The sequence below is a fragment of the Budorcas taxicolor genome, chromosome 11 (genome assembly GCF_023091745.1).
Source record: "Budorcas taxicolor isolate Tak-1 chromosome 11, Takin1.1, whole genome shotgun sequence".
Taxonomy (NCBI): Eukaryota; Metazoa; Chordata; class Mammalia; order Artiodactyla; family Bovidae; genus Budorcas; species Budorcas taxicolor.
In genome coordinates, this window is record NC_068920.1 from 85303401 (window position 1) to 85328408 (window position 25008).

Here is a 25008-nt window from a genome sequence, read left to right on the forward strand (position 1 = left end):
AGACAATATTTCAATGTTGTCAGCTATTCTAATCATTTTCTGTATGGCTTTTCACCCCTCTAGTACAAGATCTGGTCCAGGGTAACATACTACATTTAATCTTTCTAGATTCTTGTCTTTTTCGCACCTCAAATCTTCTTTTATAGATCAAGATGGGGAATACAAAGACAAGTAACCTTTTACATTACTTACCCCTTGAGGCTTTCACATATGGAACTGTACATGCAAAAGACACTGGATATATAATTACCGATTTCTATTTTTTGAGAAAAACCAGAAGGAGGGAGAACATGGTAATGAACTTGGAAAAATTCGGAAAGAAATCAAAGTAGTAGGGCAAATACTCTAAAGATTTGCCCTAGGAGAGAAGAAGTCCACTTATGAATTCCAGCATGAAATGACCTTTGCCATCTTTGGTGAGAGGGTCCTGTAGCATTCTAGTGAATATTACATTCTGCCAACTGCTCACTGAGCACTTGCTGGGTGCTCCATGTATCCTTCTAAGGAACATGTATAATTGGAAAAAGGAATAAATCATTCATGGCAGAACTTGGGGTATGAGGAACTCTGAAAGCTTGGGACAGGGATGGGAGAAGGCTGCTGGCACAACGCTTGCAGTGCCAAACTGAAGGTTTTCCCACTGAGAGGGTAAATCAGGATGTCCTGATCCTGGCTAAACTTGAGTAGTATCATGGGAGATTACTAACACACTAGCTTCCTCTACATTTGCAGAGAAAAGTGACCAGACCATTATAAGGGAGGACTCAGGTATGGGGAAGTTCACACATTCCAGAAGAAGCTCCCAGGGGAATGAGGGACCCCGAATCAGGTACCAACACTATACGGCTGCTTCCCCTCCCATTCTGCTATCCATTAATGTAAACTTCCTTGCTCCGCTTGTGACTACTTGTCTCAAAATGGTGTTCTTCTCCCCTTTGGGATGGCTGGCCCAGAGCTCTTTCCTGAAGTCTAGCCCCAAATGCAGGGAATCCAAGTCTACCAGAGCAGTCACCTTCCCATATGGCCATTTGCTCAGGGGTGTGACCTTGCTTCTATTCCACTTAGCCCTGTCCCTTCTACCCAGCAGTCCATTTTCTGTCTTTAGCCTAGAGTTCCCTTTTGCTTTCACAGCACTTGCCCTCACATACAGGTAACCAGGGCCCAGAGCTCTAAAAAAGCTCATATTATGAGCTGAGTGGTTATGAACTCAGAACTACTCATCTAGGCTGCTCCTCTTTCCACTTCCCTCCGGCCTCCTGTCACCACCAGATGAAGAGCCAAGGCACGAGGAGGATCAACTTGAAATGCACGGGGGAACCAGATGATGGATCTGTAATTCCTGGATCATCTGACCACAGAAAAAATCCAGACTTGGTCTTATTTAAAAAGGATGACCATGTAACCAAGAGAAGGTAAAGCAGTTTTTCTCTATGATGTCCTAGAGGAGGTGTCAGCAAATTGTGGCTAGCACATCAAATCTGGGCAGCCACCTGCTTTTGTAAACAAAGCCTTATTGGAACACAGTCATGTTCACTGGTTTACCTATTGCTTAGGCTGCTTTCCCACTAAAATGGCAGAGTTCAGACAGAGACTGAATGGCCTAAAAGATTCAGTCTCTGGCCCTTCACAGAAAATGCGTCAACTCCTGTCCAAGAGCTCTGAGGCATCGAAGAGAGATAAGAACGAGGTACCTGTTGACCGGCGAGTGTTTTCCTGTGACATGGCAGTCATCACAGTTCCCGTGGCTGCCTCTCGGATGACTTGCTCTTCACTCTGCAGGAGGGTGAGGACACATTTCCAGAGAGCAAGCGTATCCTGCAGCCCTAAGAAGGCCAAAAAGAACTCAGATCACCTAGGACGCAATCTACAGGCTGGTACAAATCACTGCTTCAAATCCGGTACTGAATGAGTTTTTCCTTTTTTTGTGGGTATTGCAAGGAAGGGAGACCTGAAAGTCAGATAAAACAGGAACAGTGAGGACCCTAAGGGGGCAGGTTTGGAAATGTCCTTTGGAATAGGAAAGGCTTTTGGAGGCAACTGGCCCTAGGCAAGGCCCCCTGAGAAGGTATGGCCTGGCTGACTCAGGCCTAGCTGTCCACAATGACTCATATTTCTAAGGAATGAAACTTTATGCCTCAAGAGTGCTTTGGGGAAACTAGCCAAGTGTTGATCTGAGTGACTGTTTGAGCTTATAAATTCTGAAAGCAAAGTTTCAATCAAGATTATGCTTTGGTGGGGGTGGGGGGGCAAGAACCAAAAAAAAAGCAAAGAGCCACCATATAAGCTGGGCCATGTCCTGACCGCTGCCACCCCCTAGGTAGGGACCCTGTTAAGTCCACATGCCTGGTGCTGCTGGGGACCACAGAGAAGGATCAGAGAGCGTCTGCCCCTGAGTGACCGAAATGGACATCAGGTGGAGAACACACGGTAAGGAGAAGGCAGGGCTGGGAATGCGTGGCTGTGACTCACCACAGAGGCAAGGTCCCGGGGGCTGGTGTGAAGGAGGTGGGCTGCATGAGGGAGGGAAGTGGGGCGGGGCCTCAGAGGAAGGACGCATGCTGCCCAGGTTGGGTGGCTCACCACAGAAGACCACCACTCACCATCCCTTGCCTGTTTAGTGGGGAACCAACTCTGCCTTGACAACTCTCCTTATCCTACCCTCTCCCACATCCGTCCACAACTGCCACCAATGCTTCAGTCATTCTGAGAATAGCAATGGCTCCCTCTGGGGTTTGTGCTCTCCGGTCTGTTACAAATCTGGCTTTACATTTTACTCAGTCTTTCCTTTTTTTTTTTTTTTTTTGGAGTTGAATATTACTTCATTCACTTTTTTTCTTTTTATTTATTATTTTTATGTTTTAACTGGAGGATAATTGCTTTATAATAATACTGTGTTTCTGCTGTACAACAACATGAATCAGCTTAAGGACACATATATCCCCTCCCTCCTGAGCCTCCCCTCCATCCCACTACTCTAGGTTGTCACAGAGCACCGAGCTGAACTATATTATATAGCAGCTTCCCCTAGCTATCTGTTTTACACATGGTAGTATATATATATGTGGCTTCCCAGATGGTGATAGTGGTAAAGAACCTGCCTGCCAATGCAAGAGACTTAAGAGATGCTGGTTCAGTCCCTGGGTTGTGACAATGCCCTGGAGGAGGGGACGGCTACCCACTCCAGTATTCTTGCCTGGAGAATCCCATGGACAGAGGAAGCTGGTGGGCTACAGTCCATAGGGTCGCAAACAGTTGGGAACAACTGAAGCAACTTAGCACGCACACACACAGCGTATTATACGTCAATGCTACTCTCTCAAGAATCTATCCATTCTATTTGTTCTCGGGGTTTCAAATTTTACCTTCTTAATATTTTCTTATACACTGAAAGTCCTCAATCTTTCCTTTTTAGTCCATTTCAATTTTTCTTTCTCCTTAAACAACTTTGGTCTGTCCTTCCCTCGTCCCCGTGCACTTTTATGTCTTTTGCTTCTCAGTTCTGTACCCGTTTTTCATGTTATTGCAGGCCATCAGCTACCACGGACCTCCTTCCTCATTGCCCGTAATGCTCTAACCAGCTCCGGCAATTCATGCTGAACTAATGGCTTTTGCCCAGGACTCAATTTCACTCAGGAATTCTACATTGTTCCATATACAGTTTCCTGATATGAACTTGGGTTAGAACAGCCAAAGTCACCCAGAAAATGTGCTGCAAAATGATATTATCTGCCCTGGAGAAGTGTCACCGAAGTATATAAACCTTGGTGCTTATTCTTCTGGGTCCAATGATTAAACAAAAATGGTAGCAGCTCCCCTTTTAAGGTCCCCTGTGGGTGTGAAAAAAATGCCTAAAAGTCACTTAGAAGAAAAATTTAAGAAGATACCAAAGACAATTGTTCCTCAGAGAGATCCAGGGACATGAGACAGTTGATTAGTCTGAGCTTCGATAACACTTAAAATTTGAAACTCACCATCTGAAAAAGCAATTCTCTCTTTTATTCTGAAAATCTTTTCTCCACAACCATCCTGAAAGCTCCCTGGATGCAGGGACCATGATTTATTCTCCAGGGTTGGGCATGGGGGAGGAGTAAACAGAATTCCAGTAACAGATGGAAGAGAATCCCAGTGTCGTTAATGTGAGTGTAAGATGGCAGGAGAGGGGCAGGGTCAGTACTGAGACTTGGCTCTGGGTCCTGAGTTTTCCTTTTATGAAACCCTATGTTTAAAACAAAACAAAATGGTTGAATCCCTTCCTTGTTCACCTGAAACTATCACAACATTGTCTCTTAATCAGCTATACCCCGATACAAAATAAAAAGTTAAAGAAAGAAAAGTAAAAAACAAAACACTACAATCTGAAAAAATATCTTTAAGTGAAAACAAAAACCCCTAAGCTTTTTCAATTCCTTTGGATTTCCTAAAGCTTGGTTTTCTCAACCTCCATTGATATGACGCTCTTTCCTAATTATTACTCTTGAATGATAGGGGGTAACAGCGACGAAAGAGACACGAATGTGGACAATACAGTTGGAACTGTACATCCGTCTGATTTCAAAATATCTCTACCATTCTTTCCCAAAGATGCCTTAAACCTTTTTATTTTATTTTTTGGCCATGCTGTGCAGCATACAGAAACTTCCATCACCGGGAATAGAACCCGTGGCCCCTGTAGTGGAAGCATGGAGTCTTAACCACTGGACCGCCAGGGATTCCAAAGATGCTTTAAACTGAGAACTACTTCCAGTGGAATGAACTAGCAGTCTTTCCAGTCACTTAAGCCAGAAGCCTGGAAGTCATCCTTGACTGTCCCCTTTATAGTAGCCTCAACACCAGGTCCTGCTGAGTCTACTTCCTAAGTACCTTCAAGCCTGGCCTTTTCTCTTCCTCAAGGCTACTCTTCACTCTGACCCATTCATTTCTCATCAGGATCACTGCAACAGGCTTCCTGAGAAAGGTGAGAGTTAGGCTGTCTTGAAAGACAAAGATAAGTCAGTCAAGCAGCAGTTTGTTTACAGAAATGTTCCCCGCTGACAACATGTGGGGCCTGGGGGCCGGTGAGGAAGGAGAGGTGGCCAGGGCATGGAATAGGAAGGGCCTTCTGAGCCAGGCTAAAGAGTATTTAGGTTTCATCCTGAAGGCAATGGGCACCCACTCAAAGGCTTCCGGCAGTGGAGGGAAATGCTCAGATCTGTATTCCAGAAAGACCACAGAGGGCTTTTGGAAGCATAAGGAGAATGGCTTGGGGGACAAGACTAAAAGAAAAGAGGCCAGTTAGGAAGCTGTTGGTGAAAAGTAATTAGAGTAGGAATGGAGAGGATGGGAATATTGTTCAAAGATATAAAGGTATGGTGCATGCTGTCATCTTTCATTTTTCATCCTCCCTTCTTTTGTAACCTAGAGCATCTATCACATTTTTTTTAGTGCATTTGGTACAATGGATGCTCCATCCCTCCCCAACCCCCGCCAGACAGCAGCTCAGTGCACTTACCGAGAATGGGTTGGGGGTTGGTGAGGAAAAATGGTGCAGTGCTGGCAAGAACTTCAGCAGCAGCCAGCCTGGACTCTGTGGGGAGATGATCTCCACAGGAAGAGACAACCAACTGAACCCACTGCTGCAGGTTGGGGGCCACCAAGTCTCTGGTCTGAAAGTACAAAGTGTACATACACTAATTCAGAAAAGGCAACATGAGCAGACGCGGAATTAGGGATGAGTACATAGCGTACACCACACTGGATCTGCAAGTTAGCTCTCAGCGCAGGAGAAAGGAAGAAAGGTTTATTAGCTGCTCTTCCATTCCAACTAGGGAAAAAAAAACAACTCCAGGGAAGGAAATGTGATCCTTCAGTAATATGGAGTTGCTGTTTTGAGAGAACAAGTTCCAGGAGTCTTTCTGGATGCAAATCAGGTTACTAGAACACTGATGCATTTGATAGCTTTGGTAAAGACAAAACTTTTGGGGGAAGACTGTGGCAGTCAATATCTGTTGTCCCCCAAACCAGATTCTCTATCTTTAATAATAGAACCCCAGATTTTTGCCTGGGCATGTGAGACGGGGGAGCCTGGTGGGCTGCTGTCTATGGGGTCACACAGAGCCGGACATGACTGAAGTGACTTAGCAGTATGTGGGTAGTCAGCTGAAGACTACATTTCCCAGGCTCCCTTGTGTTGGGCATAACAGGTGTTTAAGTTCTGACTAACAGGATGTCATTAAAAGTGGCATCTGTGCAATTGTAGGTCATATTTAAGGAAGCAGGTGTGAACCTCACATCCTGGGTTTCTCCTTCCTGCTAGTTGAACGAAGACAAGGTGGTAGGAGCTGCTGCAACTCTCTGGGACCGTAGAATGGAAGCTACGCTAAGGACAGCAGAACAACAAGGCAGAAGGGTCTGGGGGGGTCAATACTGTCTAGTCACTCTCTGTTTTGATTTGCTTCTTTCTGGTTTAAGCCACTGTGTTTCTGAGTTTTTGTTACATTTTTTCCCCTCTGTTACATTTAAAGCAGCATCCTAACCAACATTATTGTTTAAACAAAACCCTATTGCTGTTTCTTTATAGTAACAGCTATATCCAGATATACATACCATACAATTCACCCTGTTAAATACATAGTTCAATGATTTTTAGTACATTCACAGATATGTGTGTACCACCACCACCAGAGTCAATAAGAGAAGCCCTGTATCCTTTAGTTATCATCCCCATCCTGTCAGCTTCCCCTACCCCTACCCCTAAGCCATTAGTCTATTTTCTGTCTTTATGGATTTGTCTGTTCTGGACATTTCATATAAATTGAATCATACAGATGGCCAACAGGCACATGAAAAGATGCTCAATATCACTATTAGAGAAATGCAAATTGAAACTACAACAAGGTATCACCTCACACCAATTAGAATGGCTATCATTAAAAAGTCTACAAATATTAAATGCTGAAGGGGGTGTGGAGGAAAGGGAACCCTCTTATACTGTTGGTGGGAATGTAAATTGGTAAGGCCACTATGCAGAACAATATGGAGGTTCCTTAAAAAACTAAAAATAGAGCTGCCATTGATACTACAATTCCACTCCTAGACATATATCAGAAGAAAATTCTAATTCAAAAAGATACATGCACCCCAGTGTGCATAGCAGCACTATTTACATGAGGCAGGACATGGAAGCAACCTAAGTACCCATCAACTTTATCCATGATAAAGAAGATGTGGTGTATATACACAATGGAATATTACTCAGTCCAGAAAAAGAAAACTAATGCCATCTGTAGCATCATGGATGGACTTAGAGAGCATTATGTTAATGAAGTAAGTCAGACAGAGAAAGACAAATATCATATGATACCACTTATACGTGAAATCTTAACAAATAACATGAATGGATCAGAGTCACCCTCATGGACTCTAATCAAATGTGCCCAGAACAAAAGAAGAGAGATGCTACTCACGGTGCTCACAGAATCCTTCTCAGGTTGTAACCAAAGTGAAAAGTCAACATGAACAATGTTCTTATAGAAGGAACACACTGTGCCACAGATTCTGCCTGTGGGATGGTTTACTTTTAATGACACCTTCCAGGGAAATCAGAGAACAGGAATCTAGACCCTAGGACAGGGGAATCAACCTTACCTCGTCACACGTCTGCATGTGGTGGGCAATCACTTTGGAGGTGAGTCTCAGAGCTTCACTTTGAATTTCAGACCTAGAAAGGTGAGCCAGAAGACATACCAAACAAAAAATCACCCTGAAATTAATATAGTACTGTAAGGCAATTATACTTCAATAAATATACACTTATGAAAATAAGTTAAATCAATTATTATATATGGTTTTTGCAGACAGTCTGTACTCCATGTGGCTGTGAAGACTGACAGTCTCTACCTCGTGGCTACACAAATGCTTCTGGAAGCAATTACCTTTTGGTAATTAATGGGAAACTCTGACATCATTCTATTGCTTGGGCTGAGAACATAGCCTGAGACTTAGAAAGAAATACAAGACCTGAGTCCTTAGGCCAGGGCTGCGCTCAAGTTCATTACATAAATAACTGACAGGACCACGTGTTGTACCGAGTTTACACAGGGAGCACTGGGGCAAACCTTTCATGGGAAGCAATATCCATCGTCCAGATCAGGAACTCCTTTGGGCTGAGATGGACACGGTGCTCTGTCTGAGGGAGCCACTCACTGGGGTCCAGGCAATGGAGAATTTTCAGTATCTATGTGAGCCAGACCCAGGGAAAACAAACAAACACACAAACACCTCAGGAAAAAAAGTCTTCAGAATCTAAATAAAATCATCACTTGTATGGATAAAGAAGTCTAGCTTTCAGAAAGCTCCCACTGTCTTCTTTTTTCCCCTGTTAACAGCTTTGAGAGAACAAGACAGTTGGGAGCAGTGGCATACTGAGATCAGAGGCTAGATGCCATATTCCTAGGTCAGTGCCCTTTCCTTAAAAAAAATTTTTTTTTTTAAATTTCTGACCACACCACTAGGCATATGCAATCTTAGCTCCCGGCCAGGGATCGAACCCATGCCCCTTGCATGTAAGCATGCAGGCTTGACCACTGGACCACCAGGGAAGTCCCAGTGCCCTCTCCTTCTGATTGTGCTTTCAGGTCACCATCTGCCCCTAAAGAGCCATGTCAGCAGAGACTCACCCGTTAGCACATTCTACAGCCAACTTTCAACGCTCTGTCTCCTTGGGCACTGAGTGGCTTACTCTCTCAATCTCTGTCTTTGGTTAATCTCTGTTGGCAATACCATTATCCTCAAACACTTTTCTTAGTGCCCTTTAAGGCACGAAGCCACGCCAAGCATTGTGCAAAGAGAGTCCTTGCCCTTTGGATGCTGAATCTCCTTCCTATCCTGGAGATGCCACACCCAGTCCCACCTCATGACCTTCCTACTCGAGTGGGGCTCGCCAAAGAGTGTGGGGAGAGGAAAGTGTACCCATCAGTACACAAGACTTTACCTTGCAGAGGCATTCTGGGTGATTTTCCTTCAGCACCAATGTCAAGAATGTCCCTCCCATATTCCACAGTAAGGGCGGCAGTCCCTTCTCCCCCAGAGCAGAGGCTGCTGTTGAGAACCTCTCCAGCAGGGCTTCCAGCGTGAGCAGGCGCACTTCAGGGAAGGAAGACTCCAACAGCTGAGAGAAGGAGATGGGAACATCCCTGTTCTGCTCTCCAGCCTGGGCCGCTACTGCCCACACTGCAGCAATGGCCAGTTTGGTGAGGCTCTGGAGATACTGGGGCAGGCCTGGCACTGTGTAGGTATAGGGGAACCCTGTTATCAGCTCTGAGCCTGAGATGATCCTTCTGATTTCCTCCCAGAAGCCAAGATGCTCCAGAACTAAAAAAACAGAAAGGCAAATTAAAAGAGATGATCACTTTATTCAGGGGTCCACAAAGGACATGGGAGAACATGCAAGGCTCTGGATACCCTGGGCAGAACTACCAGACCTCCTTCCTGAGTAGATTTCATATAAACCATGTATGAAGTGAGGAGGCCACTACGATTCAGAATTCTGGCCCTGAAGTACTTTCTATTCAGGTAAAATAATTCCCTCCGCGCCACCCCAGGGTCACAGAAGGCATTTGTATCAGAAAATGCATTCCTGGTACCTTTCTCACATCCAATACATACAAACTCCGTGACCTCTTGTATCACCAAGTCTCAAAGCTGAGCAGGATAAAAGAACATCTAGTCCAAGCTCCCTGCAGGGGTTAGATCCCCTCAACAGCACCTTTTCTCAGAGGCTCTTGGTGGAACCCAACAGGGACTTGGAGCTCACGAGACAGACTGTTTCACTGTTTAGTAGATCTAACTGTCACAAAGTTCTTTTTGGAGTTTCCACTGAGTGGCCTAATTCTGCATTATCAGGTCCCCAGAGAGCCCTTTAGGCATCTGAATAGTTCTTGTATCCCGTCTGTGTTCTCCACATGAAACAGTCCTTCTGCCTTCAACTAGTTCCCAGATGATGGGGTTCACCCTCGCTCACTATTCTGAGCCCCCTTCCTTTGGACATGCCTCACCCCCTCTTCAGACAGGGCCCCAGAGAAGGGAACACGGCTCCCTCGTGGTCTGAGCAGTAGGACTGCTACTTTCCCTGTTCTGACACGAGGTTGCTGCAGTTGTATGACGCCGGTGACTCATGTGGAGCATGAAGTCAACTGAAACTGCAGGCTTTTCTTTTTCACATGGTCTGCTGACGGTGATGAGTCACTCAGATCAAGACTTCTTTTCTTTGTTTATTTGCTTTAAACCCAAATAGATACCTGTTAAATTTTATCTCCCTGTTAAATTTTGTAACTTGCCTTTTAGATCGCCGAGATCTTTTTGTAGCCTCAGTTCTGATTGCAAATACTTATTATCTGCTTGCTGTGTGCTGGGTGCTAAGTGAAATAAGAACACTGCCTCTAGGGAGTTTAGTTTAGTATGTTAGTTGGAGAAAGAGAAATGAATGACTAGGTGATTCCAATCTAGTAGTGGAAGTCTTAAAGAGGAAGAAAGAGGAAAATGCATTGGAACCGCCAAAGGTTCAAAGGCATAACATGGAATGGACCATGTGGGGAATGATAGGCAGTTTGATCTCAGCACAGAATTCAAGGTGGGGAACACAATGACTAGAGAAGCAATGTGGCCAGGATGTAGAGAACCTTCTAGGCCATATGAAGGAACCTACACATTCTTCTGCAGCCAAGGGGATGCCACTGAGGGGTTATTTTAAGCAACAAGATCAAGTGAACATGTTCACTGAACTGTTTTTATTGCTGAGAGGGCAATATTAGAAGCAAAGAGACAAGCCGAACAACTGCTGCAGTCGTGGAGGAGAGAAAGGATGAAGTAAGGAAGAGAAAGGGAGATGTATTTCACCTGCTGCCAAAAAGCTTCAAAACTGATGGGCAGATAAAAACAACTACTAAAATGGCAAAATGCTTGGTGCCCTAAAATCACTAGGGAAGGGCTGGTAACTGTTGAGTATTAATGTGCCAGGCACTATAAAATATCACATACCCATCTTTTAATGAATGAATAATAATTACATTTAGAATTGGTGGCTCAGATGGTAAAGAATCTGCCTGGAATGTGGGAGACCCAGGTTCAACTGTGGGTCGGGAAGATCCCCTGGAGAAGGAAATGGCAGAGGAGCCTGATGGGCTATAGTCTGTGGGGTCACAAAGAGCTGGACACAACTGAATCTTTGTCTTCTTAGAGTTGACACTCGTTGAGTATTAGTCTAAGCACTTTAATAAGTACTAACTCATTTAATGAAATAGGCACTATTATGATTCCTCGGTATTTTACAGGAAACAGAGGTTAAGTTACTTGCCTACGGTCACATAGGAAATAGTAGGTAAAGGAAATACAAAAGCCATAAGAATGACCAAAAGGAATGCAATGTACACTTACTTTCTATTAGAAGAAGTAAAAAAAAAAAAAAAAGGCGATGGGGAGCTTTCAGGAGGGAACACAATTTAAGATGGGCACTGAGGCTGCCCAGAGGTGCCTGCCTGGAAGAGGAAAGGGCAGTTGCTGTTGGGGGAGAGCCGGGAGAGAGTAGATAAAGAGAGGCAGGCAGATGCTTCACTGAATTAACCTGTCAACAGAGGAGCAGCGGGGGAGGTTCCGTCAGAGTGACAAGCTAGGAAACTATCAGATGACATTCATGTAGGTGCTTTCTCCAAACCGCTGGTTAGAAATATTCTTTGTTCTGCAGAAAGACCCAATGAGGGGTCCTAAAGGATAGTTTCTCAAACTTGAGTGAACATCAGAACCACCTGAGGGCTTGTTAAACCACAAAGCACTGCTTGGGCCTCACCCCCAAAGTTTCTGATCCAGGATGGTTGGGGCAGGTACCAGGAATCTGCATTTCCAACAAGTTCCCAGGTGATGCTGCTGCTGATGCCAGGTACTTCGAAAACCACTGTCTTCAGGTGATGGCTCTTAACCAGAAGTTATTAAAACCACACATACCCCGATCCCATCTTTGTAGACTCTGATTCGGACGGCCCCAATCCCATCTTTGTAGACTCCAATTTGGTTGGTTTGAAATTAGCCAACAGGTAATTCCGCTCTGTCCCCCAGCAGAGAACCACACTCCTAAGCTATGACTTTCATAGGGGTTCACAGGGTTTGGGGGGCAGTGGGTAGATATGGGCTGCAGTTCCAAAGAGCACAGCTGAATCCAGCCCAGTACTTCACCATAGTGAAGAACTAGAAAATTCACCACCTGCATTCTTTGTTATCAACAAAAATATCAAAGGAGGGGAAATCCCCAAGAATTCAAAAGAATGAAAAAGCTCTAGAAAGGTCCCTCACAGGCAGGCTTTCAACACTGGCTCATTATATACATGTTCTGTTCCAGCTCCTAGTCCACCAGACTCCTTTGTCCATGGAATTCTCCAGGCAAGAATACTGGAGCAGGTTGCTATTTCCTCCTCCAGGGGATCTTCCCGACCCAGGGATGGAACGGGAGTCTCTTGCATTTCCTGCATTGGCAGGCGGATTCTTTACCACATTCCTGCTGCACCTGGGAAGCCTCTAGGGTGCAGTAGGAAATTAGAAAGACCAGGCTTGGCTCTCCTGGAGCTCCCCTTTAAATAGGAACACCCTCTCCGCCTGTGTCAGAATGAGGGGGCCTCTGGGTGGAACAGGAGGCTGGGATTAGAAATACAAGCAGCAATGTTGCTTTCCTCTCTAGAGCTGTGGTTTCTCAGCCTGGGAAGTATATTAAATTTATCTGGAGAGCTTTAGAAAAACACTTATGTCAGGGGACACTTGACTCCATCTCTAGGGCGAGCCTGGTTTCAAGGTGACCCAAGTGATGCCACTGTGCAGCTGGGGTCACAGTTACTGCTTCGTGGACATAAAAAACCTCAGGTTAGTACTTTGATGGCACTTAGTTCTTCAGTCTGAGGTCTGACAACCCTCTTTTCTAGAAGACAAATTTTCTACTTGCAATTTCAATTTTGCTGGTTTTGGGGTGCCTCTTTTCTATCTTTCTTGGAAAGCCAAGTGTTTCAGTGGAAGAGTTAAGTGCCTCCTCTTTAATGGCCCCATCTGATTTTTCATTAATTAGATGATTTTTGTAAACTCTTGTTAATTGGAGTTTTTTCCAGCCCTGCTCATTTGGAATAGCTGGATTTTCCCAACAGTGTAGTCATTTTAGTTGCCCAAGTATGTGTGACTGATTCTACACATCCAATAGGATTTCCGTTTTGAAAAGAACTTTTTTTTTTTTCTTCTTTAGACCAAGTATATTTCTAACCTTCACAGGAACGGCTGAATGGCTGGATTCACTTGGAAAGACAATCCTTCCTGCTGTGCTATGTCCTGGTTCAATGGAGAAATAATTCCCAAGGTTGGAATTCAAGAACCAGTCAAAAATCAAAACAATGTGACAGGCTGGTATAAGTTGCCAACATTTTATTTGGTAAAGAAAGGATGTTTAAAAATCTACTAGCTGTCATTATTCCATGAAAAAAAAAAAAGGCTATCTGAACAACAAAAAAGTCATAGACTTCCAAGGTCATTATAAAGGACACTTCTTGAGAGAAATGTGGTTTTAAGAAATATTTGCTTAGTTGTCATTCCACTGTAGTTTTATGGTGAAAATATCACCAGGGAGCAGCATTAGGGAACTGTAGCCTTGGAGAAGGTGATGGAAGTTTCCTGAGATTGATCCATCTGGAGAGCAAGCCCAACCTGAACAGAGGTTTCCTAGAGAGGAACGGAGGGCCTCTGCCGATCCCTCAGGGTGGCAAGCAGAGTGTCCATGAGAAGAAGCACAGTGCTCCCTTCACACAATTCCCTGTGGGAGTCTCAGATGTGCTATTTTAGCAGTTTTGGTTCTTTGGGAAATTGTAGATTTCAGTGTTATGTCTGAAACTTGATTGCTAAATTAACTGGATTTCAAAGCTGCCATTCCCTAACCAACCAAGGTAGGGCGCTGACGTCAATCTGGGCTGTGAATAGAGGATTTAAAAGCAGCACTACCTAGAGGGGAACTAGAACCAGAGATCAAATTGCCAGCATCCACTGGATCATAGAAAAAGCAAGGGAATTCAAAACACCATTTACTTCTGCTTCACTGACTATACTAAAGCCTTTGACTGGTGGATCACAACAAACTGCAGAAGATTTTCCAAGAGATGAGAATACCAGACTGCCTTACCTATTTCCTGAAAAACCTGTGTACAGGACAAGAAGCAACAGTTAGAACCAGACATGGAACAACCAATTGGTTCAAAATTGGGAAAGGAGTACTTCAAGGCCAAATATCGTCACCCTGCTTATTGAACTTGTATGAAGAGTGAGTGAAGTGAAGTGAAAGTTTCTCAGTCATATTCGACTCTTTGGGACCCCACAGACTATACAGTCCATGGAATTCTTCAGGCCAGAATACTGGAGTGGGTAGCCTTTCCCTTCCCTAGGGGATCTTCCCAACCCAGAGATCAAACCCAGGTCTCCCCCATTGCAGGTGAATTCTTTACCAGCTGAGCCACAAGGGAAGCCCAAGAATACTGGAGTGGGTCACCTATCCCTTCTCCATTGGATCCTCCCAACCCAGAAATCAAACCGAGATTGCACTGCAGGCAGATTCTTTACCAACTGAGCTATCAGGGACATCAGATGAAATGCTAGGCTGGATGTCTCACAAGCTGGAATAAAGACTGCCACGAGAAATATCAACAACCTCAGATATGCAGGCGACACCACTCCAATGGCATAAACTGAAGAGGAACTAAAGAGCCTCTTGATGAAGGTGAAAGAGGAGAGTGAAAAAGCTGCATTAAAGCTTAACATTCTAAAAACAATGATCATGGCATCTGGTCCCATCACTTCATGGCAAATAGATGGGGAAACAGTGGAAACAGTGACAGATTTTATTTTCTTGGGCTCCAAAATCACTGCAGATGGGTGACTGCAGCCACGAAATTAAAAGACTCCTTGGAAGAAAAGCTATGACAAATCTAGACAGTGTATTAAAAAGCAGAGACATCACTTTGCTGACAAAGGTCTATTTAGTCAAAGCTGTGGTTTTTCCAGTAGTCATGTATGGATGTGAGAGTTGGACCATAAAGAAGGCTGAATGCCTTAGAATTGGAGAAGGAAATGGCAACCCACCTCAGTGTTCTTGCCTGGAGAATCCCAGGGACGGGGGAGCCTGGTGGGCTGCCGTCTATGGGGTTGCATAGAGTCGGACACGACTGAAGTGACTTAGCAAAAAAAAAAAAGATTGTGGTGTCGGAGAAGACTCTTGAGAGTTCCTTGGACAGCAAGGAGATCAAACTAGTCAATCCTCAAGGAAATCAAACTTTGAATATTCACTGGAAGGACTGGTGCTGAGGCTTACGCTCCAATACTTTGGCCACCTGATGCAACGAGCTGACTCACTGGAAAAGACCCTGATGCTGGGAAAGATAGAGAGCAAGAGAAGAAGGGGATGACAGAGGATGAGATGGCTTGAGAGCATCACTGACTCAATGGACACGAGTTTGAGCAAACTCAGGGAGATAGGGTAGGACAGGGAAGCCTGGTGTGCTGCAGTTCATGTGGCACAAAGAATGGGCCACAAGTTGGTGACTGAACAACAATCTAGAGCAAGGTCAGCATCCTATTTCCCAAATCCTGGTTTATTATTTAGGGAAGTCTATCTCCTCCCTAGAGGAGTAGCACAGCCTGAAAGGGCAGGCCTGCTGGTCATTTATTCCTGATTTTCTGAGCTACTGGTACAGGTTTGTTTAAAAAAAAAAAAAAATCAACATAATCTGAAAAATTCATGATAATCTAAACAGCTTTAATAAGAACATTCTGAAAAACAATGTGGGTGATATCATTACCACATAATTATGGACACAGTGGAGTTTCACCTAAGAGCATTTAATTTAGGTAAATTTAACTCTTAAGTACTCAGCAAACAGAGAGAAAGAGAGAGATTGAAAAATAACAATTAAAAGAGAGGGCAGTTTCATCTGACATTCCAGTCACTGAGCACATCCCCAGAAGGGTGGTGGTGCTGTTACCTCAGACCACAGAGTCTCAAACTTTGGGGCACTCACCTCCAGAGCTCCTGATCAGGTCTGGGACAGCCCATCCCTCCCACCCCCCAATCACAATCTAACAAATTCTGGGCGATGCTGCTGCTACTGCTGATGATGCAAGGACCACACTTTAAGAACCGCTCCCTCAGACCACCTTAGATCATCCATGCTTCTCACAGCATAAACATCTTGCTGTGCCGAACGTGTATAATTCCAGTGTTTAATGGTATTTGTTTTTGTACACCATGGCTGCCAATCATATGCCAACCCCTTCATCTAGTGCTTAACCTAAGAGTTTCTGAATATTATGCAGTTCCTAGCCTTCACTGTTACTGTCCCAAACTAAGATAGCCTCATTGCTTTGTGCTGAGCTGGCCGAAAGCAAAAGGGCCGGAGGGAGTAAGGGTAAGGGTCCAAAGTGACAGCTCTCTTGGCCTCAGCTGAGATGGTTATAGGAGAAGCTAAAGCCCCAGTAATCACAGCAAAGTTCTACTAATAAGCAGCAGTCAGAATCCATAGAGGGGGAAGTCAGTAAGTGTACTGGGGATACCACATAAATGACAATGAGATTGATTGTGCCACTATGCTGGTCACTTGCCACTGAGCCGCAGAAGGTTCTTCACTCTGCCTGACCTTTCACATGCTGTTCCCCCTGCCTTGAATGACTGAATGAATGAATTTCTCTTTCATATACTGTAATAGTTCTGAATGCTCTGATACCATTCGGTCAAAAAGAGTTTGTAGAAATTTCCCCTATTTCCCCAGAATCTCCACCCTCCTTAAAGAAGTAAAGAGTGAGGAAATACGAAGCAGATTTTACTTATAAGGCATTGTGAGATGGGCAGCTTTCTCTGTTTCAAAGAACTGTAGCTCTGGTCAGAGAGATCTCTAATCAGATCCAACAAAAGTTCTTATCTGGAACAGTTGATAAACGGGTTCTAAAAATAATCACAGATGATAACTTGTACACTCTGTGAATGTTAATGTCCTGTTACGAAACTTCTCAGTTAAAAAAAAAATTATATTTGGAGAGAAAAGGAAACCATAGGAACTACAACAACAGTTCAACAACAAAAAATCAACTGATTTAATAAATCTTGGCTGCTTCTTATCAAAGGGAAATTCCATTCTTCTATTTAATCCTTTGCCGCTCCCAGTAAACAGCAATTCTGACCTGAGGGGCCCTTCCAGTTACAAACATGGAGAATGACCTGGTGGAAGGGTTTGGGGACTAACTTTGTCTAGAGAAACAGTGCTAGTTGTTTCTTTCTCGCCTGCTTTTGTTTCCAGGTCTCCGAACCCCTCATGCCTGACGTGCATTAAGTGTGGCCCCCGACACAAAGTATTTCCTTACTCTGTACTCCCTCGCTCCTTACTTCTTTAAGAAGGACTGGATGGCATCGCTGACTTGATGGACATGAGTGTGAGTGAGCTCCGGGAGTTGGTGAAGGACAGGGAAGCTTGGTGTGCTGCAGTCCACGGGGTTAGACACAACTGGGTGACTGGACTGACTGACACACACCCCTTTGAAAACATTCCCCACTTCCCTTGCCCCAGCATATTCTAGAAGCATATTTTAAGAATTCCTTATCTGCTGTTGAGGAAGGAGGATGTGCTTCTGAGAATACTATTTGAAGACTCTCGGTCAACCCACAAAAGAAGAAGAGTCCCTGTGGTTTGGGAGACAGGGATCCATAAGAGCTCTGAAGGAATTTGGGTCAGCTAAAAATGAGCTCATCAGGCACTGGGTGGGACCAGCAGTTTTCACTTCTTGTCTCCACCCACCATCCCATCCCTGGCTCTGCCAAACACTGGGAGGAAGTCAGGAAATACTTGCGGATAAACACACGACAACCCAAAGGCACAAACATAAAATTACCTCTAAGCCTACACTGCTTTGGGTTCTTTGTCAGCGAATTGCTCCTAAGGACAAGATTGGGAAATCAGAAACTTCCTTATCACACCTTCAGTGAGTTCAGTCGCTCCATCGTGTCCGACTCTTTGCAACCCCATGGACTGCAGCACCCCCATTTAATTTAACCTTTTTCCCCACAAAGGACCTCAGGGTTCTCTTCCAGCCTTAGGCAATGAGGTATAGTGCCAAACCACCTTAAGAGGCTTGGTAGCTGTCTGAGAAGATTCCCTTAAATAACTGGGGCTTACCTCTGTTGTCTCACCTGTAATGAAAGACTAGGCCCATGAGTCAGTCCCTTGCCGGCACTACAGTTTACCGTTCTGGGAGAAACAGACTCTAAGACTGAAGAGGTTCCTGGCACCAATGGGTTACATCAGCTCCTCTGGGAATGATGCTGCAAGGTACAGTTGACAGCTGGCAAATCCAACAATCTGGTTGGACTGGGAATTCGATTTAAGATGAAATGTGGCAATTAAATAAGGTAAAGGGAGCAACTATGTAAATTCTGCCGGACGGGCAATAGAGGTGAGTCTGGGAGTAAGTGTACTTGGCCATGGGACCAGCAGAAGCTCTGTCTTCTATTATGGATGAGATGACCACTCATTTCTTTGTTCCTGCCATCAATTTTACTTCCTCACAGTTCTTTTTCTTCCAGTGTTGGACTTTTCCTTTTCATGGAGTTCTAACAATTTTTTTCATGAGACCTTCACTTCAATCCTCTGAGGCTATTCTCCCTACTTTACAACTGAGGAACTAAGAGGTTTCAAAACAAAGTGATGAAAGGATTTCTGCTTTAGCCCATGGAAGTCTACAGAAATTGCCCTTTGCCATAAACAACTAGAAGAGTAGACAAATGTATGTATGAAATTATTGTTTTTAAGCATCAGACATGAGTAGTATATTTCCCTGAAAGAGGGAAACAAACAAGGTATGCCTTACAGTTGCTGTGGACTACTACCTAGAGACAACCCCAGCACAGAGAGGGGAACCAGAGCCCAGAGATCCTGCTGAGCCAAAACAGCTGGATATTCATATGGAAAAATAAAACAGAGAACTTCGACCTTAGCTCATGACATATACGAAAATTAGCTCAAAGTGGATCACGGATCTAAATGTAAAACCTTAAACATCAAACTTTAAAAGAAAACCTGAGAGAACATTGCTGTGACCTTGGAGAGGCAAAAACTTTTTGACTAGGGCACAAAAAGCATAAAACACAGAGAAAACATGGAGAAATCTGACAATTTAATCAAAATTAAAAAGAGTCGTTTTTCAAAAAACATTGTCAAGTAAAAAGACAAGCAACAGATAGAAGGTCTTTAACAAATATTTATCGATATAAAGTACTTATATTCAGAACAAAGAACCAACTCAATAACAAGAAAAACACAAGTAAAAAAAGACACACATGAGACATTTGAATAGAGACTTCACCAAAAAAGATATATGCATGGCAAGTACAGTACATGAAAAGATGCTCAGTATAACTGGTCGTTGTTGTTGTTTAGCCACTAAGTCATGTTCTACTCTTTGTGACTTGACTACTCTGTGTAAGCCTGCCAGGCTCTGCTGTCCATGGGATTTCCCAGGCAAGAATACTGGAGGGGGGTTCCATTTCCTTTTCCAGGAGATCATCCTGACACAAGGATCAAACCCATGTCTCCTGCACTGGCAGATGGGTTCTGCACATCAGGGAAGCCCAACTGGTCACTAGGGAAATGCAAATTAAAGTCATAATGAGACACCATTATACATCTACCAGATGGCTAAAATTAACAAGAGGGACAATACCAAGTCTAGACGAGAATACAGAACAACTGGACCTCTCTCATACGTTGCTGGTGGGAATGCAAAGTGGTAAACAGTTTGGCAGTTTCTTATTACTTAAACAATCCTTATTACATAATATAGTAATCCCTTTCCCAGGTTTTACTTAAGAGGGATAAAAACATATGGCCACACAAATACGTCTATGCTCAGAGCTGCTTTTTTCTCTGGCTGTGCTGGGTCTTCCTTGCTGCGTGTCAGTTTTCTCTAGTTGCGGTGAGCAGAGGCTACTTTTTTGGCAGTGCTCAGCCTTGAGCAGTTGCAGCATATGGGCTCAGCAGTTGTGCACACAGCAGTGCTTAGGTAAATATCCAAAAGAACTGAGAGCATCAGTTCAGTTCAGTTCAGTTCAGTTCAGTCGCTGAGTTGTGTTCGACTCTTGGCGACCCCATGAACTCCAGTCAGGCCTCCCTGTCCATCACCAACTCCCAGAGTTTACCCAAACTCATGTCCATTGAGTCGGTGATGCCATCCAACCCTCTCATCCTCTGTAGTCCCCTTCAGCTCCTGCCCACAATCTTTCCCAGCATCAGGGTCTTTTCAAATGAGTCAGCTCTTCGCATCAGGTGGCCAAAGGACTAGAGTTTCAGCCTCAGCATCAGTTCTTCTAATGAACACCCAGGACTGGTCTCCTTTAGGATGGACTGGCTGGATCTCCTTGCAGTCCAAGGGACTCTCAAGAGTCTTCTCCAACACCACAGTTCAAACGCATCAATTCTTCGGTGCTCAGCCCTCTTTATAGTCCAACTCTCATATCCATACATGACTACTGGAAAAACCATAGCCTTGGCTAGACGAACTTTACTTTGTTGACAAAGTAATGTCTCTGCTTTTTATGCTATCTAGGTTGGTCATAACTTTTCTTCCAAGGAGTAAGCATCTTTTAATTTCATGGCTGCAATCACCATGTGCAGTGATTTTGGAGCCCCTCCAAAAATAAAGTCAGCCACTGTTTCCCCATCTATTTCCCATGAAGTGATGGGACTGGATGCCATGAATTGATGGGACTGGATGCCATGATCTTCGTTTTCTGAATGTTGAGCTTTAAGCCAACTTTCTCACTCTCTTCTTTCACTTTCATCAAGAGGCTCTTTAGTTCTTCTTCACTTTCTGCCATAAGGGTGGTGTCATCTGCATATCTGAGGTTATTGATATTTCTCCAGGCAATCTTGATTCTAGCTTGTGCTTCATCCAGCCCAGCGTTTCTCATGATGTACTCTGCATATAAGTTAAATAAGCAGGGTGACAATATACAGCCTTGACGTACCTCTTTTCCTATTTGGAACCAGTCTGTTGTTCCATGTCCAGTTCTAACTGTTGCTTCCTGACCTGCATATAGGTTTCTCAAGAGGCAGGTCAGGTAGTGTGGTATTCCCTTCTCTTTCAGAATTTTCCACAGTTTATTGTGATCCACACAGTCAAAGGCTTTGGCATAGTCAATGAAGCAGAAATAGATCTTTTTCTGGAATTCTCTTGTTTTTTTTTCAATGATCCAGTGGATGTTGGCAATTTGATCTCTGGTTCCTCTGCCTTTTCTAAAACCAGCTTGAACATTAGGAAGTTCATGGTTCACGTACTGCTGAAGCCTGGCTTGGAGAATTTTGAGCATTACTTTACTAGCATGTGAGATGAGTGCAATTGTGCAATAGTTTGAGCATTCTTTGGCATTGCCTTTCTTTGGGATTGGAATTTATTTTCCAGTCCTGTGGCCACTGCTGAGTTTTCCAAATTTGCTGGCATATTGAGTGCAGCACTTTCACAGTGTCATCTTTCAGGATTTGAAATAGCTCAAGTGGAATTTCATCACCTCTACTAACTTTGTTTGTAGTGATGCTCCTTAAGGCCCACTTGACTTCACATTCCAGGATGTGATTATCTGGGTCGTGAAGATCTTTTTTGTATAGTTCTTCTGTGTATTCTTGCCACCTCTTCTTAATATCTTCTGCTTCTGTTAGGTCCCTACCATTTCTGTCCTTTATTGAGCCCATCTTTGCATGAAATGTTCCCTTGGTATCTCTAATTTTCTTGAAGAGATTTCTAGTCCTTCCCATTCTATTTCTTTGCATTGATTGCCTAGGAAGGCTTTCTTATCTCTCCTTGCTAGTCTTTGGAACTCTGCATTCAAATGGGTATATCTTTCCTTTTCTCCTTTGGTTTTTGCTTATCTTCTTCACACAGCTATTTGTAAGGCCTCCTCAGACAGCCATTTTGCTTTTTTTGCATTTCTGAGAGCAAATGTACCTACAAAAACTTGTCCACGAATCTTCACAGCAGCCTTATTCATAACAGCCAAAAAGTGTAAACAGTCGAAAAGTCCATCAACTGATGAAACAAAACACGGTATATCTAACAACAGAGTATCGTTCAGTCGTAAAAAAAAGATTCATGCTACAACATGGGTGAACCTTGAAAACTTTAAGTGAAAGAATCCAGACACAAAAGTTGGATTATGTTGCTTGATTCCACTTACATGAAATACCTAGGATAAATCTGCAAAAACATCTTGCTTAACTAATTTAATTGACATGGGTAACTGGACTTCCCTGGTGGCTCAGATGGTAAAGAATCTGCTTGCAATGCAGGAGACCTGAGTTCAGTCCCTGGATTGGGAAGATCCCCTGGAGAAGGTAATGGCTACGCACTCCAGTATTCTTGCCTGGAGAATCCCATGGACAGAGGAGCCTAGCAGGCTACAGTCCATGCGGTTGCAATCTAGTTTCTGATTATCCATGAGGAGGCGGGCTAGAGTGGGGCAAGACAGAAACACAGAGAAAACTGAAATCACAGATGTTCTGAGACCCCAGCTGCCCACTGGAACAGTATTTTACTTCTGGGGTGAAGACGCGAGTACTAAAGTTTCATAACATGGTTCTGTTATGATTCAGACACTTGGCCCAACTCTCAATACTACTGACTTTGGTCACAGAAATGGGCAGTAGGCCAGGATACAGGAAAGCTTGACTCTGTCACTAACCAGCTACGTATGTGACCTTCGGCAAGTCATCAGTCCACCTACTGATGATCTCTAAACTCTAAAGATTCTAAGAATTGTGGGCCAGCATACTCAGCACCAGGCTTGAAATTAACAAAGGGTCCACACCACATGAAACTAGCAATCTCCTAACACATCCTGTGTTACTGAGACTTCAGAAAGGTAGCTAGGAATCCTCTGCTCATTTGAGGAGCTCACTGTTCCCTGGGAAAGAGACTTTTGGCAGAAGTAACCGTTCAGATGACAGTCCCAGTGTTTTGGAGAAAAGCAGCTAATTTATTGACAACAAAGCCATTTTTTTTTGAAATTTCTTAGCTGCAGATCCACAAAATCCCCAGAAGACTAGAAATATGTTCTCAATTCCCTTTTATCTCCCACCCAGAGCTGAGAGCATAGCACCAACTGTGTCATATTAAACACACATGCATCCAACACCGATGAAAGTGCATGACCGCGAGAACAGATAAGAGTTGTTTTCAATTTGTTCAGATGGGATTGGTTAGATTTAACCTAATTAGACCAAACAATCAAAGCAGGTGTTTATAAGTTGCCAATGTTTTTATTCTCCATAATTGTTTGGCTATATTTCCCAGGAACTTAGGTAAAGGAAGTTAATAATGTTGTAAAAAGCACACATATATTATTCATCTTCAAGGCAGTACGAATACAAGACACTGCTTAGACTATTCCTCACAGATTTTTACCATTTAAACACCATCAACATCTAAGCTGGCTTTTGGGAGAGCTTACATTACTGAACTTCATAAAAAATGAGAGTCTATCTTCTAATCGCCTTATGGTGGTGGTGGTTTAGTCGCTAAGTCGTGTCCGACTCTTGAGATCCCGTGGACTGTAGCCTGTCAGGCTCCTCTGTCCATGGGATTCTCCAGGCAAGAATACAGGAGTGGGTTGCCATTGCCTTTCCCAGGGGATCTTTCCCGACCCAGGAATTGAACCTGGGTGTCCTGCATTGCAGGCAGATGATTTATGAACTGAGCTATGAGGGAAGCCCTTCTAATCTTATACTGATCTACAAAGCATATTAACTTGGCATTCAGGCTATTTAGGGATCCTGACTTCACATGCACTGGTCATGTTTATGGCATTTAGAAGAGAAATAATAACAATAATACAAGTTACATTCCAGTTAAAACAAAATGTTTATCGCACTTGGCAGATTGATGAGATCTGAACTATAAATGCCAAGTAACAAAGATACCATAAAATGCATTCACTAGCAGCCTGGTACTGGGCAGTCTTTCGTGCAGTGGCCATAGGTCCACTTTCAAAGGGAAAAAGGGCAGGTGGCTTCCCAGGAGTGTCAAGATTTCTCTTTCTAGTAACTAGTCCTGGGTACGCTCTTGTATTACTCCACACATCTCCTTAAAAGCATTTGATTTGGAAGCTACTGGAAAAGGGATCCCTCTCTGAGGCCTGGGGGTTCTGCAGGAGGGGCAGACTCCTGGGAAGCTGAATCAACAGAAGCTCTAAAGCACCTCTTCCTGAGACAGGGAGTGGTTTTCCTGACTCAGGCTTGAGTGTGCTGTGGGGCCGGGAAGGGGTGTGGCTGGAGAGCTCAGGCATGCTCCTTCTATACCCATGACATTGGGTGGTTCTCTCTGTACCTCAGTTTCCTCGCATCTAAAATGAAGGGTCAGGCTTCCCTGATGGCTCAGTGGTAAAGAAATCTGCCTGCCAATGCAGGGGACACAGGTTCGATCCCTGATCTGGGAAGATCTCACATCCTGTGGAGCAACTAAGCTTGTGTGCCAGGAGTACAACGAAGCTGTGCTCAGAGTACTGAGCCAGTGCTCCAGAGCCTGGGAACAACTCCCAAGCCTGAGTGCTGCCAACGACTGAAGCCCGTGCACCCCAGAGTCCGTGCACCCCAGAGTCCGTGCTCTGCAACAAGAGGAGCTGCTGCAATGAGAAGCCCTCATACTGGAACTAGAGATCGACTCCACTGGCCGCAACTAGAGAAAAGACTGCACAGCCAAAAATAAATAAATAAGTGTTTTTAAAAAACAATAAAAATTAATATAAAATGAAGGACCACTAGTACCTCTTATTAATGCACACAAAATGCTTGGCAGTGTTTGGCATGGAGTTAAGTGCTCAATACAGGTTGACCATAATTATTATGATCCCTGTAAGGGAGATGATACTGCAAATAATGTTTCCTGAAAATAAGAAGATAATGGGAATCCTATATACATTTCAGGGGTAGGAAA

The 25008-nt window shown here is 44.0% G+C and overlaps 1 protein-coding gene across 1 annotated transcript in view; it reads right to left on the reverse strand.

The window, feature by feature from the left end:
- The window catches only part of THADA (THADA armadillo repeat containing), a 324132-nt gene that overhangs the window by 46493 nt on the left and 252631 nt on the right, over positions 1–25008 (reverse strand). Inside the window, exons 31-35 of the mRNA XM_052647551.1 lie at positions 8969–9348; positions 8094–8212; positions 7624–7696; positions 5489–5642; positions 1692–1823 (exon numbers count right to left, since the gene is read on the reverse strand). Coding sequence (XP_052503511.1) covers positions 1692–1823; positions 5489–5642; positions 7624–7696; positions 8094–8212; positions 8969–9348 — 858 coding nt within the window. The remainder of the gene's footprint in view (positions 1–1691; positions 1824–5488; positions 5643–7623; positions 7697–8093; positions 8213–8968; positions 9349–25008) is intronic.